Source organism: Pomacea canaliculata, linkage group LG2 (genome assembly GCF_003073045.1).
Source record: "Pomacea canaliculata isolate SZHN2017 linkage group LG2, ASM307304v1, whole genome shotgun sequence".
NCBI lineage: Eukaryota > Metazoa > Mollusca > Gastropoda > Architaenioglossa > Ampullariidae > Pomacea > Pomacea canaliculata.
In genome coordinates this window covers 40,368,573-40,384,095 of record NC_037591.1, presented here as the reverse complement: position 1 = coordinate 40,384,095, position 15,523 = coordinate 40,368,573, and the positions used below count along the sequence as shown (strand labels likewise).

Sequence of the window (15,523 nt, the reverse complement as noted above, 5' to 3'; positions counted from 1 at the left end):
CATAAATGATGTTCAGAAACAATTTTTACAGGAAAGGGCAGGATAAATATAACTTTAATCATTAATTCCTTTTAGGTATTTAGTAAATTGTATGTTTTTGCAACAATATTCTTAAAGGAAAGATAGTATGAGTAAGTGTCAATTTAGATTTTCTTCTGATATGAGAAACAACGAAACGGTTATGGCCATTAGCAGTCATCAGGGTTAACCCTGACCCTCTGTCATTGAATTTATGCTCATATCCTAAGATCCGGGATGGAAGCACTAAGCACTCACCGTCTATGGGTATCTTCTGTAACACGAGAGTTCCGGACAGAGTGAGGTCCACGTCTAACACCATGTGGATCAGATTCCGGTCTGGCTCACAGTCAGGCACTGGCTTCAATGCAACTTACTCATCAGGTAAACAGCAATTTCTAAATTGCTACAAGTATGTTCTTTTACTTTTTCGTTTTGTCTTCCCCTACAGCGTCATCATGGCCTGTATAGGTCGAGGGCATGGAGAGCACACAGAAATAATTAGTCGTCCTAATGAGCTTTGCCATTTAAGAAAAAACAAAAACAAAACCCAATAAAACATGTGTTCATGATCTTTCCCTTTTTGTAGCCCACATATGAATACTGCTTTTGCTCTTTTGCTTTCTTTTTAATTTCTTTTGATAAAAAAATGATCAACTAGTGACAACAATCACACGGTGATATATTTCTCACAATATATAGAACTCGACTGATATACGTATTAGTCAAATGACTTTATTGTTATCGACTACACTTCAACTCTCGTCAGGTATGCGATTAATATTGCACTCACCCTTTAAATCCGGGAAGTGAGCTCCTGTGATTCGTTCGCACAACCTTCACGCTCTATCCAGTCGTGTCCACTTGTTTATGCAACACATCACCACCATCAACAACAACGAGCATTCGTGACCATCTTTCCAATAAAAAGGCAGGAACAAAAAAAAAAACCACTATTTTTAAACACGAAGAAACGACAATAGTAATCTTATCTAAAATATTTGTCATAATTGACGCATTCTACGCAGAAAAAAGGACTCACGATCAAGAGTACAGAATAATATTATAGAATATATTAAAGTCTACAACGATCAGCCTCTCTGACTGTTTTTACGGGCTCTATACAGGCATCTCATTAAAACCCTAACAGAAACGATGAGACAAACAGGAAAATGCAAGGCAGATGTCGTGTAAAGTGGTAAAGCACTAAACTCATCAACATCTCCCAAAATACAAAGTTCACATCACGGGAACCGAAGACTGTCCACAAGACCATTACGTGGGTACATTCTGGCGGCAGTCGTTAAAATTAAACCTCGTCAATCCCCATAATTAGTATCTAAATAACCTCCTTCTCTAAGTCTATCTGTCCTAGTCTCTCTCTCCTCTAAATGTTAACTTCTAAAATGCAAGCTTAATCTGTTTACAAAACCCTCAGTTAACACTAACATACCGCCAGGTTTTGTAGCCTGTAAAGCTGATCAAAACTGACTGGTTTGTAAATATTGTACTGCCTTCTTCTACGGTCCATAGGGTCCATGTAGACAACACTGTCACTGAACACAACAAAAAATATCGACAGCCGAAACAATCCAAAAGATAATTTCCTTTAATAGAAGTAGCAAAAATTGTCGGTAAGACTTTTAACATGTGGTCTTTACATTAATATTAAACCTTACTCTTGTTATGGTGAGAATAATGTCAGAAAATTCATCCTGTCCACAGCAATCATTCCACAGAAGTTTCTCCTTGTCACTGACTTTGATAACGGCATCCGTCGCATAGACATCGACACGGGAAGTAATGTTACAATCCGTCCCAATGGCCTACACAACCCATATGGTATTGACTACGATCCAGTAGACGGTCGTGTCTATTGGTCAAATCTAGAGGAGAAGACCATCCGATCCGCTAACCTTGATGGCAGCGATGCTCGGCTGGTTCTCAATATTAGTCAAGGTAAAGAAGCTTAGGTGCAACTTAGTTATGTTTTAGACTTGTTACAAAATTGCTAAAACCATTTTAATAATAAAGAAGTTTTATATACCTTATTTTCATACTAATGATAAGACATTGTTGGGGACGACACACAAGTCACAGACAACACCCTGCGTCCCACAGGTGTTTTTTTCTGACAACAGATTACAAAGACCTGTACGTGGGCTTTCAATTCTATATTATTCGGGAGCTTGTGTTGATTTTAGAGGAGGGTAGTTAAGTTCACCAAACTCTTTTCTTGAATCAGAAGAATATCTTAAGTGACTCCTACACCTTTGACTCATTGTAAGTCTTCTGTGCACTTTCGACTCTTCTCTAGAGACTGTCAGGAAACTGTCTCATTAGGTCTACTTCTGTTCCATGCCATTTATTAATCTTAAACAACATATTTACACACTAATTTGAATAGGCATATACACAATAAAACCGTTGTATCTAGATTTATAATATTAAGAAATTATTTATAAAGAAGTGTAAATGGGAATGTGTGTCGATTGTGATCTCCCTTTACGGTGCCTCCTCGCTGATTAGTACACAATGAACACACCCCATGTTGAACAGGTAGTGGTTACATTAGCTCCTGTCTATTGAAAAATTTTAACTGATTATTTGAATTCTTTTGATTGTGAGATGAGCATAGACTCTCTTTTGGAGAACCAAACGAGCACTCATAACCATACACCAATATACCCCTGCCAAAAAGCCATGAGTTTTATCCTGTTGACATGCAGGATTAATTTGCACAAGTACCAAGAAACTCAACTAGCAAAAAAAAAAAAAGGGAAAAATGTGTTTAAGCAGCCTGGGGTTTTGATTTGTGGTTGGCAGGAAATAGTTCCAATGAAAATAGTGAGGCAATATTGTTTAACAATAATTTGCAATGGTATAAGAAATCCAAGTAGGTGTTTTCTTATCCTGGATATTGAATGTTTACATAAAAACTTGATATTAGCAAACTTATATGGGCCCAGTAGCGGAGGTGTCAAGGGCTGTAGAGTTACTGGAAAATTTTCTCTCTGGAAAGAATGAAGTTTCTCCAAAACAAATTTGAACTAAACATACTGTTTTTCAGGTGTTTAAGTACTTGTATTTTGTGGTTACCTTTATTTCTTTGAATTTTTATAGTCCTTTCTTTTTGTTATCTAGCACTAGCCCTAAGGGTTTTAGTGAAAGGTTAACAATCTTTTCATAAGTAATTTCCTGGTATTTCTACATTCGAAATCAAACCAAACGTTATTTTTGCTGCATCTACTGCTGCTCCTTATAGGCCTCTTCATACAACTACCAGCCAGTCTGAGACCTTCATTAAACTTAAGAAGTGACTTATTAAAGTCTTCTTGAATAAGACAGGTTGTTTCACCAAAACACCTCATTACTTCTTCTGAATTTAATCTTAACTTAAACTATTCTTAACTTAAACTATTTCGTAGTGTAGTGATATGGTCTTTGCAAGCGACAACCTGCTTGTTCTTGACTCAGTCTCTTGTCTAGGGCATTCTTCAGTCTCTCACGGATGATTCTTGTCATCGCCTTGCTAGCAACGGTTAACAGAGTAATCCCACGGCACTGTGTCAGGTCGCCTTTTTGGGTAGCTTTACTAGATAGCGAAGCTTTCATTCTGCTGTAATTTGCTCCTGTTTCCAAATCTGGGGCAGCCGCCTAACCCGAATTTAAGGATGTAATGGCTTTGATGATTTTTGCACTGGTTGGTGGGCTGGTCCTTCCACGTCTCTTGTAATCCTGTCCAGTGGTTGGCTGCTGTTTCTTCCATTGCATTGCAAATCTGTTTTTAGCTTCGCAGTTCAACTCTTCTTGCTTTCTATGGTCTCTAAGAAACTACACGCTGAACTTGTGGTGCGGTCTGTGTGATGTGTCGTGGAAAGACTTCAGCTTTATCTTCATGGCTGCCACAAGCAGATGGTGGTCTGTGCCTGCATCAGCACCTCGCTTTACTCTGACATCCAGCAGACTCCTTCTAAGCTGGCGATTAATGGTGATGGGATCAATCTGGTTTTCTGTATGTCCATCTGGTGAAGTCCATGTGGTCTTGTGAATTGTTTTGTGTTATAAAGAATGTGCCTACGACGACAAGGTCATTGAACAAACAGAAGTCTGTGAGCAGCTCACCATTTTCATTTCAGTCAACCTCACCATGCTTTCCCATTATGTGTTCTTTGTGTTGTCATTTCCAACTTTGGCCTTTTATGTCACCCATGATGATCTTTAGGTCTCGTTTTGGAGTGAGATCAACCAGAGCTTGTAGTGAGTTTTAAAAGTCTTCTTTTTCCTCCTCTTTAGCTGCGTTGGTAGGCGCATAGCTCTGGATGATCGTGATCTGTCTTCCTTTAGAGTTGAACCTGGCTGACATGAGTCGTGGGGAAGCTGGTTCCCATGCTACTAGCGCTCTTGCAGCCTCTGGTGTCATCAGTACTGCTGCTCCTTGTGTGCGGTCATGGTCAGGGTCTTCATGTCCAGAGTAGATGATAGTCTCCTCTGACGAAAGTTTGGTCTGACCGTTGCCATCCCACCTTGTCTCGCACAGGAGCTTGATGTTGTAGACAAGACAATTACCCAAACAATGGTAAAATTTGATCTTGTAGATATATGGAGAGGCGGGCCTATGTTTGTCGCATTTTCAATACCTACAAGGTCGTTAAGACTATTTCTTACTTTCAGCTGATTCATACTACATGGAGCTGGATGTTGCCTAAATCACTCTTTAGTTACGTTAACATTGACTAAACAACAGTTCAAACGACATAATCCTTTATGGAAATTTAACAACTGTTTGTTAAAGACAAATAATTTATGGAGTTAATTAAAAATATATTATCTGACTTAAAAAGCCAATACGCCCTCCCTGTGAAAATCTGAGAAATACCCCTGGAAGAAATTGAGTTTATTATTTCGGACCAACTTTTCTTTGAGATCCTTCTAATGGAGATTAGGAGAAAAACTATCTCAAATGAATCATTTAGAAAGAAGAAATGAGAATAGAACAGCAACTGTTAAAGAATATAGCGAGATTGAAAAACAAAACTGTGGAATCAAACTTAACTGAAATTGAAGATATGGAGGCCTTATTACACCGAAGGAAGCTGGTTCACCACTAAATAATATGAAAATTGATTTTATTGAGTTATAACTATTCGGTAACTAACATAGCCTATGTTGCTATATTTAGCTGCTTCTTTGTGCGTAGGTTAGAGTATGATGAAAGGCTGATGAAAGAGTTTGTGTACACATACTTGTAAAGGGATGATTTTTCCTGTTTCTGCGTTGTTTTATGTGGTCTAATCTTTTTGTTTGTATGCATTCTGTAATAAACAAAACACATTTGTCAAAAATACAATAAAAACTGAAAACATTACAATTAACTCTAATCAATATATGAAAATGACTAAAAACCATATATAGCATACAATTGTCATAGGCGACTCGCTGCATTGCTCAATGTCAAATAATTTACATACCCCGTGGTCTTATAAATATTAATTTACATTTAGTTCTAGAAATTTGCGTTGTTTGTTCAGTGACCTAAATTCTCTAAAGGTATTTACATAAGTGTGATATTATCATAAATGCTCATTTGTTAACTGTCTTTAAGGAGTTTTTCTATTGGGTCTTTCTGTGGACTCTGTGTCGAGGCTACTATTCTACGCCGACGGTGGCAACAAGGCCATCGGAATGATATCACTGGACACCAACAGTCATCATATTGTCGTCGATTCAGACATTGGTAATACTGTGGACATCGAGCTGGACAAACACAATGGGTGACTATAGTTAGATTTGTAAACAATAATAAACACGTTGAAATCCTTGTATACATAGAAAAGAGTTGGAAGGATCTACTACAAGAAGGTTTTCAGGAAGAGAATAAAAATAAATGAAAGTAGATGGAAATTAGAAAACAAATATACACATCTTTGTGTAGCAAAGACATTGAGAAGCTTTTCAAACAGGCGAGATATAAATTTATTGTCAACCTGCTTTTCAATTGTTTGTACAAAAAACAGTGTTATCTACTGGAGTGACCACATCATGGGTAAAATAGAGAGGTGTAACTATAACGGGTCGAACCGTGAGACAATAATTTCCACATCCTCGTATCTTAAAAATCCCACTGGTCTTGCTTTGGACACAGAAGGTAAGATGTTTAATTTTTCTTACATTCTTTGTTATTTTAATGTGAAATAATTTTTTTGTCATTATTTATTTCTTTTTGCTTCCCTGCTTTAAAATCTTTGATTTTTTGTTTGTTTTGTTTTGTTTTGATAAGTAGGCTGTATTCTTTTAACTGTGTATTAAATGATTTGTTGTTGTCTGCGTGCTTGTCACTTTTCTTTGTTTGTCCTAAATTCATCCGTTAGCATACATATTCGTGTCTATCCATTTCTGATTTCCTTCATACATACTTGCGTTTGTTTATTCGTATACATTGTATGAATGAATACTTTAACAAATACGTGGATGGGTGAACCGATGGATCAATGGGTGCGAATGTGAAGGGAGGAGACTTTACTGGGCAGATATAGGTACACACCTGATAGGATGGATGGATTTGGATGCAAGACGACCTGAAGTATTTTTTAATCAGACGGACTCATTCTTTGTTGGTCTCGATATCTACCAAAATGAGTTGTTTGTCACGGACTGGGGACCTAAACAGTGAGCACTATTCTCACTTTTCCTTATCTTACAGCAACAAATTAATGTTTACAATAACCAACTTTATTTGCCCCAGTGGGAAGATTGAACATATAAAGCTGCTTTAGTCATAAAAGTAAGTTAGAAATTAAAAAAAATTAAAGTTTGTTGCAAGGTTAAGCGTTAAAAAAATGTCAATTGCAAAAATACGAGCAAATGAACAAAAAGTTATGAGCAAGTGACAGTTTTTATATGTATATACACAGAGGTTGAACAGCTGGACTGCAGATGGCACAAACGATTTTAGGTACCTGTTGCTTTGATACAGAGGCATGACATAGGGTTTACTCACTGAACAGTGCGATAGGAAGAACAGGAAAAAAAAGCCTTGTTGTTCAAAGAGCAGACCTTTAAGCTATATTTGCACGTAGCACATTGAAAACGCTTCATATTTCCTTTCTATTTGTGAAGCTATAGACATTTCATAACACAATTATTTAGAAACGCAAAACAAATTTAAAGAGCACATCATATACATGTTGATAAACAAAACACCTGTATGTGGATTACTAAGTAGATTATATGTTTCTCTTTACATACCTAAAGACGGTTTAGTAATACTTATACTTCGCCTTTTGTTGAGTGGTAGCCAAATACGGACGTGTGACATTTGACAACAATTTTGTAGTTCTGTGTCTACGATACTTTGTGTCATATTTTGTATTTCTCTTTGTGTTTCGGCGAACTACTACCAGCCATAACTCACAAACAACACACATCTATCGCATTGGCAAGAACGGAACAATGAGGGCCGCTGTACAAGTTAATGGCAGAGTAAGCGATGTTCGTGTCTATGCCGAGGAGAGTATACAGAAAGGTGAGTAAACATTTTTTACTGGCCGGAAATTTAAAGCAAAAAGGTGAGTCTAATGTAGAAATACAGAGAAGATTATATTTTCTCTAATGTTTCCTTTATTTGTCTGTGTTTTATGATCTTTGTTTAGCCAAACCACTTGCACATGTCTTGGGCGGTCATGAGAGGGTTAACTGCCTCACATTCGCCATTCATTGTTTTATTGTCAACTACGGCGTTCCTTCCTCTCCTAAAGGTCTTAGAGTTGTGGCTAGACAACACATGACAACACCAGACCAGTCCACGCTTCTTTACTGTAGCGAGGAGCGGTTCCAAATATCCCAGGGTGTCAACCGTATTCTGTACTATGTGATTAGTTTTGTGTTCCTTGTAGCAGAATCATATCCTTCGTCTCAGGCACCTGAACTTCAAAGGCCTGTATTCACCGGTGATTACTGACAGAATTAGTGACACACATGAGTACAGAGAGATTTGAACTTAGCATAACTTACACAACATGTGTTTGGCATTATCACCTGATGAATTGGACTTGCTAGTGGTCGGAAAATTAGATTTTTGAAAACACGATTCATTCAATGGCACTGATTTTATTCCTTTTCCACCCCTTGTCCACCCTGTTACTTCTTTGGTCATGACAGAATGTACGCGATGCAATTGTCATGGTCTAAAATTACGGTTTCTGCTGTTGTAAATCTCCACTTTGTGTGTCCCTTTGGTGCTTACATGACCTTGTTCTTGTTACTGCTGGTCTCCATTTCTATACAATGCAATGTCAAAAAACGGTGAAAAAACCCTAACCCTAACTTTCACTCTGATTGCATTAGAATCACATTTTAAATGTTCTGATGCCTTTATCTCATCTTTCTCTTTGTTTAAAACGTACCATAATTAGCAAAAGCACTAGACATACTATCTAAAATATATAATCTGCTTATATATCAAAAAATCTGCTAACCGAAAGCTCAGCAAGGAAAAAAGCGTTATATACTGTCCTTCTATTCTCTTCGATTGGGAATATTGAAGCACAACTCATGGACATAAAGAGCAGATATATGGTGTTACTAACTATTGCTTTTACAGCCTGTAATATAATACTTCAACTTTAAACGTGTTACTTTAAACAGTAAAATAAAAGAATACCAATCTTTAAAAAAAAATATACAATGAAAATTTCCTTATAATTGTGCGTTTTCATTTTAAAAAATAATAAATTGTCCTTTACCTTTAAATTTCTCGAATCGCAGGATCACATGTATGCGGCAATAACAATGTAGATACAACTGCAAACTAACTCCAGGGAGCAGAAGAAAGTCTCTTGTTTCCTCAAACAAATTATCTGGTGTACATCTCATATTACAAATGTAACACCGCCAGAAAATGTCAGATAATTTTAATCATTAATGACAGATTTTATACTTGGAAAACAACAGTTGAGTGTTAGGAAAAAAACACTGGGCACACATGGGCCAAAGTAAAAGGGGGCTGCCCAGAACAGGGTACTGGTGTGGGACCCTGAGGTGTCACTCTCTTCTGACTGATGCTCTGCCAGCCGACTGGTCTCTCTTCGCGAATGTATCTACTTAAGGTTGTCTCCCCTAACACACCTACTTTTCTACCCCACACACCTCTACGCTGGTACATAGTCCCTCCCCCTTTCTTGCATAAGGGGTGTATACATGTAGACGCACTCTAGAAATAGAGTTTAAAAAATAATATAAAATAAACATGCTACAAAAAGGAAGTAAACTGACTTCATCAAGTTCATTGAACCCTATCACTAGTAATTATGTTTTGAATGTATTAGCAATCTGTCTACATAAATTACCACTTGTCACGTGTCGTAACCTTTGGAGTCTCTCCGATGCACACTCACAAGCACACTTACACTCTACACATATACTAAATTATTGGAAAATATGATATTAAAGTACAATGATTCAAAACTTCACCATCTATGTCGAAAGTGTTCGTCTTACCATCAGGATTATGAGATCCTTCTGTGTACGTGGATCTTTGAGGTTTGTATCGCATAACAAACACATGTTTCTCTTCTCTTATCTCGAAATTGGTCAAGTAAACTCCATCTTAAAACAACTAATATCCTTTATAATGCCAACTTTCAGCCCTGTTGGTATCTGAAACTGTCAACAAAATATGTATATTTTCAGAATCTACCTCACCAACACCAACAATCAAAGAAACAATAACAATGGAAAATACAGGTAGTAGTGAAAGTTTCAGCTTTTTGTTGCTTCAGTCAATTGTAATTAGGTCCGATGTACTGATATATCTGGCTCAAACAATGTCCTTATGGATGTAGTAATGAAGATATATACCCAGCAAACACGCAAGATTCCGCCAATCTTGGGACAAGCTTAGGAAAAGTTTGTACCATTGGTTTACTCATTGCCAAGCATCCCCCAAGCAAGCGCCAACGTTCACTATGCGCGCATAACTCTATCGTTCATGTCAGCTGCGGTGGGGACATTGGCAAAGCTTGGCAAGCCGCTTTCCCGCCAACGATCGCGATACAGGCGAGGTCACCAAGTTTGAGCCAAGCTCGCTGACATAAATGATTTATGACTATCAAGACATGTTTTACAAACCGCGTATTTGTAATTATTTTGTAGATTGAATAACATATAAATATATTTTATACTTTACGGTTATTACAGTCTCAAAATGTATAAAGGTAGAGATATATTATCAAGAACGCTCACTTGCGTAAACATTCGCACGTGTTCGGGTCTCCGGCATATTTATATATAAAACAGAGCGAAATTTAAGTCGCACTCGATCTGATCATCATTTTTTTTATGCCCTTCGTCCCTCCTGGGGCACAGGCCATCGGCTACAGCCTTAACTGTTGTCGATGTTTTGGTAGCAAGGATTTGTTTTTACGGGGTGGGGGTGCTGGCCCCACGCCCAACCCTCCTCCTTTTTCAGTCGGGCTTGGGACCGTCCTTGGCGGAGGGCAGCCAGCCCTGTAAACAGATGCCACGTGCAGAGAAAGAACAGCGTGCCCGAGACGAGAAATGAACTCAGGGCAGCCAACCTTCACTGTATTGGTGACAGGCGTTAACAGCGCTAACTGTTGCGCCACCGGGCCGCCTCTGATCATTATTATTTTTCAGGAAAGATCTTCACGCTTCTTCAAAATGTTGTCACGATACAAGTACACGGATTTTACAATTTTAATATTCATCGACCAGCATCTGAAAATTTAGCAAAGTTGACCGATTCTTACTTAAACTGGAGACGCATAAAACATTGCTGTAGGGACAGCAAGTCCGATCTGCCTTACACAAAAGTTATTAGCGAAATTAGAATCCAAAAAGACATTAACAATCAAAACTAAATTCAAATGAACACAAACAAAGATCTAAGTAATTCATCTATTGTAGAAAAGTTATGTACATTTTTTTCTAATTTTTCCTCTTTGGTTGACACATACAATTTTATTTACTTTTACGTTCATCAGTACATCTGATTCAATACACCAAACAAATACATGTATTTTTTTTATATTATTCAGTTTTTTAAAGCAGAATTTGAGTCTAAAAAAACACAGGTGTGTTTATGTGAGTGTATGTATGTGTATATTGCTTTCATTTTCATTCACTAAACTCAAATGCATGCAAAGTTAAGTAAATGTCATTTCATTAGCAACATTTACTTTTGCCCTCAATTGTGTACTTATCTGTTCCTATCCTAGCATGTTACCATATTTCTATACTACGCAACAGGAAATTGATATTTGTTTCATGCTTAATAATTATTTGATGCTCATAAATTATGTAATTTTAACGACAGGGATTTATCTAGAGGAGATAGTAAGTTAAAGTAAGTTAAATTTAAATGGATTGAGTATGAGTATATATAGGCATAGGAAGGGTTTTTCTGCTCAAAGCATATTATTATTGTTAGCATTAGATATTTTCTATCTGTTCAAAAACCACTGTACTGGGTGGGCTCTTATAATATTAAATACACCTAATAGAAAATACACTACTATTTTAATAAAAACAAAAGGTATTGTAAACAAGTTATTTCGGTTGATATAGACCAGTGTCCAATTAAAATTAAATGCCTACAGTATTTTGATTAAAGAAATAAGATTTAGAAGAGACATTTTATTTGTTAAAGTTTCTTATAAATTATAGTCTTTTCCTATTTATTTCCTAAGTTTTAATGATCTCAGACAAGTTTTTTCTCAATTTAAAAGATGTACCACATTATCCAGCTATTCGAAGATGGAAAGACGTCTGCAGTCATCATGCCCGATGAATGGTTCATCCCAGAGAGCACCAATAGATATTTAAAAGGACATGTAAATTTTTTTCTCTGTGTGTGTTCATTTTATAACTCCTTGTTTGTTAAACAATTAAAAAATTGCTTCTAATGCACTAATTATAAATTGAATATAGTGCATCAAATAATGTTTGAAAGAAATTTAGTATTTGATACTTCAGAAATTAAATAATTAGTACTACTTCAGTTTGTGATTAATTGTGATAGTTCTGTCTCTTGCATATTTTATGACATTTTGTCAGTGTCATACCTTCTTTAAAAGGCAGAAGAAAAATGGGACCTAAGCAGCAGCTGCCTATCGGATGCTTCAGACTGTGCTGTGGGATACTTAGAGCATATTTGATTGACAAGGTTTCTGTTTTGTTAACTGAAGTTTTAGTTTCGATGTTTGACGTTTGAATTGTTTATGATTCGTTCTGCCTGCAAATAAAACAGTGGACCAGCGTATCTTATCTCCATAGTTTAAGCATAAACTTGACTTATTTATAGACTTGAAAATTTGTTTTTAAAGGAATTTGGAGCCTTCAAGGCTATCATTTCTGTTTGTAGACATACAACAGTTTTATGAGAGCTTCCACTCAATTCTCTCCCTTGTATATCAGGAAATCGTTGTACTGAGACGATATGATAACAGTGTAGCATCCCTTGGGTCATCTTCCTAAGTTTGTGAAAGGTGAGAGACCGCCTAAGCAGGATGCCGTGTTTTGTACAACAGCCAGAAGTGACCACATGGCTAGTGGGTGGACTGGTAGGCTGGTACTATTGGTGGACACAGTAGCCAGGAGTGACCACGCCAACTAGGGGTGGACTATAAGGCGAGTACTGTTAGTGGACACAGCAGCTAGTGATGACCACCAGGAGCCAGTGGAAATCCATGAGGTGGTTGCAGGTTCAGTAGCCGGTTGGTGACCACAAGGGTCTGTGTGAGACGCGAGTGGACTTCGTGATTTCTTGGTAGTTTTACAGTTCTTTACGTACACTTGAAAGCCTTGATTGATGGACGACAGGCTGCACGTATGTGTGTGTGTGTGTGTGTGTGTGCGCGCGCGAGTCTTAGTTTACTCTGTGCTAGCGTTAAAACTTTATTTGCTTAGAGATGTTCTGTATTAGAGTGCTTCATCGTTGTTGATTTAGTGACGTGTCTGCCGCTTAACACATGGGGGTGAGGGGGGCAACCTTTGGTTGGTCGAATTTTGAAAGGAGAACTTAATAGGGCTACATCAGGTCATAGCTATAGGTGGATCTTGGAGTGGGAAGTTTTTTTGTTTCATGCTGAGGTCATCTAGTGACAGATGTTCTTTTGTTTTCTCCACAGGCTTACCATCTTTAACATCTTTGTCATCTCCATCGTCCGTGTCATCCTTTTCAGCTGAACTTCTGATATTCTTCGAATCTTCGTGTGATATTGTCGACCTTGTCCTGGTTCTTGTCATCGCTGCATTTCTTAAACGTGATTTTATTCTCTTTCCACCCCTGTGTGTGCGGAGTCTCAACCGTTCTGTTCCGTCCTCCCTTCATTTCTTCGTTCTGTCGCCTTCGTCGTCCGGTACTGCGTCGTGTGGTCAACGTGGCAGCTCGGACTGTGGACCAGCAAAGTGACACTGTGCACATCGGACAGTCAGTGCAGTGGTAGTCAGTGCAAGAGCATCGCGTAAGGGACACAGACTGAAGGAGACAGTATCGACAGAGTACACAGTGTCTAAATCTAAGGTCAGGCCTGAAGGTCTCAGGTGCAAGAACTCTGACAGTACTGTGCCACAGTGTGTGCTGGTGTTTTTTTCATCATCTCCCTTACTAACATCACTCATTACCATTATTTTGGCGCGGGGGAGTACCCTGCTTTCTCGCGTGTGTGCGTATACGCACATGTGTATTTCTCTAATCTTTTTTTTTTTTTTTTTTTTTTACTTTTCTCATTTTTTTTATCCACATTTGATTAAAATTCTTATTTGTACCTTTCGTTTCCTCTTTGCTGTGCTCTACGTATATCAAACGTTCATGTCCCGCCTCTGGCTGAGCGAGTGGCTGTGTGTTTGTGTCGACTGTGTGAGCGGTTGACAGCGTGCATCCGGCGACGCTGGGGTCAATCTGCGACATCAAGAACTTAAAATCAGGTCTGGTTATTCATGACACAAAGTGAGAAATAGGTTTGTTTAGTAAATGGTCTTAACCAAAGTCTTTCGTAAAAATATCGAAAAAAATGCATGTCAGAAAAGAGGGAAGTGTTGCTGATACCATTTTTATACATTGCAGTAAATTTTACTTGTGGTAACAAAGTGACAGTCGCTGATTTTGGTCGTTAGCTTGCAGCGACATCTAGCAATGAAAATTGGCGGAAATTTGTCGTTACTAAATTCGTAAACAACGCAGTACTTATCCTTTATCGCTTATTGTTACAAGCTGTCAAAAGTGAGCCACCGCCCAAAAGTCAACAGGATGGGAAATAAAGAGATAAAACATGAAGAGGTTTAATGAGCCAGGGATGAACGCTTGACTTACTGACAGACAGAAATGTATTGAACATCGCGATGTCGTCCACACCCTTTGCACAAACACACACACACACACACTGACTGTAGGAAGTGACATCCGCAAATTTAATGTCACTAAATATCTAAATGGATGAATCTCAAAAATGTTTTAGAAAATGGAAGAAAGAACCAATAAAACTTTCACTAAAAGCAAGGAATCACTCATGTCATCTAGAACTTCTAAGTTGACAAAAAGAATATTACTGAATGTAAAAGAGACCACAGATAATTAAAAAAAGTCAACTCACAATCCGAATTTCCAAACGGAAACCATCCAGCAATTAAAAATGTACACCAAAACAAAATAAATAAATAAATAAATAGACCACAAGCATTGTTCTAAACAGAAAAATTCATCTAAGAACAAATTGACAGCTCGATTAGAAAGCCCTTCAGAGAGCCCACTCAGAGAAACAAAGAATAAGTACAGACAGTTCCAGGACTCTGAAACAACGAGCGCCATCTTACATTCCTGTTAATTAATGAACAGATAAAGGTAGGAGCAACGTTTTGTGAGAGGAGTGCAGCGATGAAAAGTTTGTGAGCATGAGTGTACATCTACATGTAGCTATACTCGCGACACTCTTCTTCCCTTGTTTACACAGAAAGGTCCGGACAACGTTAAACATTTAATCTTGTCAAAAAAGCAATAAAATGAGAAAAAAAATAATAGTTCCGACTACCGTCTGTAGAAAGTTAATAATTTCTCCAACACTGGACACTCCATTGATCAGCTAATCCGATACGAGCCGTCAGATGATTCCGGGTACAGAGTCGGTACACACAGGCTATCACAGAGTTATATCAAAGACAGTGAATTGTCTGCACGGAAGCAGGCTGAGGATACACAGTGAGAGAGTTCAAAAATGAAAAGCAGGTTGGAGTGAACAAATCTTACACGTGGACATGCTCTCCGCCGCTCAACAAGGACTATTGTGAAGAATATTATCTACTGTGTTCATCCGAGTTCCTCTGACTGCAAGCACAAGGTCATAAGCTTTTGGGATAATTTCTGGATTTTATTACTTTTTCTTAATGCTCTTACTTACCTTACACTTACAGTCTCTTTCGTCCTCTCGGATATCCTCCATAGATTTTGTGCAACGACAGTTAACACTTGGTTACAAATTTATAAAATGCA

At 37.8% G+C, this 15,523-nt stretch overlaps 1 protein-coding gene across 2 annotated transcripts in view; it reads left to right on the top strand.

The window, feature by feature from the left end:
* The window catches only part of LOC112556885 (low-density lipoprotein receptor-related protein 4-like), a 60,504-nt gene extending 46,210 nt beyond the window's left edge, over positions 1-14,294 (top strand). For both annotated transcript variants that reach the window (XM_025226309.1, XM_025226310.1), the window contains 7 exons: positions 249-402; positions 1,744-1,977; positions 5,624-5,792; positions 6,036-6,166; positions 6,528-6,687; positions 7,422-7,543; positions 13,167-14,294. In XM_025226309.1, the coding sequence (XP_025082094.1) occupies positions 249-402; positions 1,744-1,977; positions 5,624-5,792; positions 6,036-6,166; positions 6,528-6,687; positions 7,422-7,543; positions 13,167-13,450 (1,254 nt within the window). In that variant the 3' untranslated portion in view covers positions 13,451-14,294. The remainder of the gene's footprint in view (positions 1-248; positions 403-1,743; positions 1,978-5,623; positions 5,793-6,035; positions 6,167-6,527; positions 6,688-7,421; positions 7,544-13,166) is intronic.
* The last annotated feature ends 1,229 nt before the right edge of the window (positions 14,295-15,523 follow it).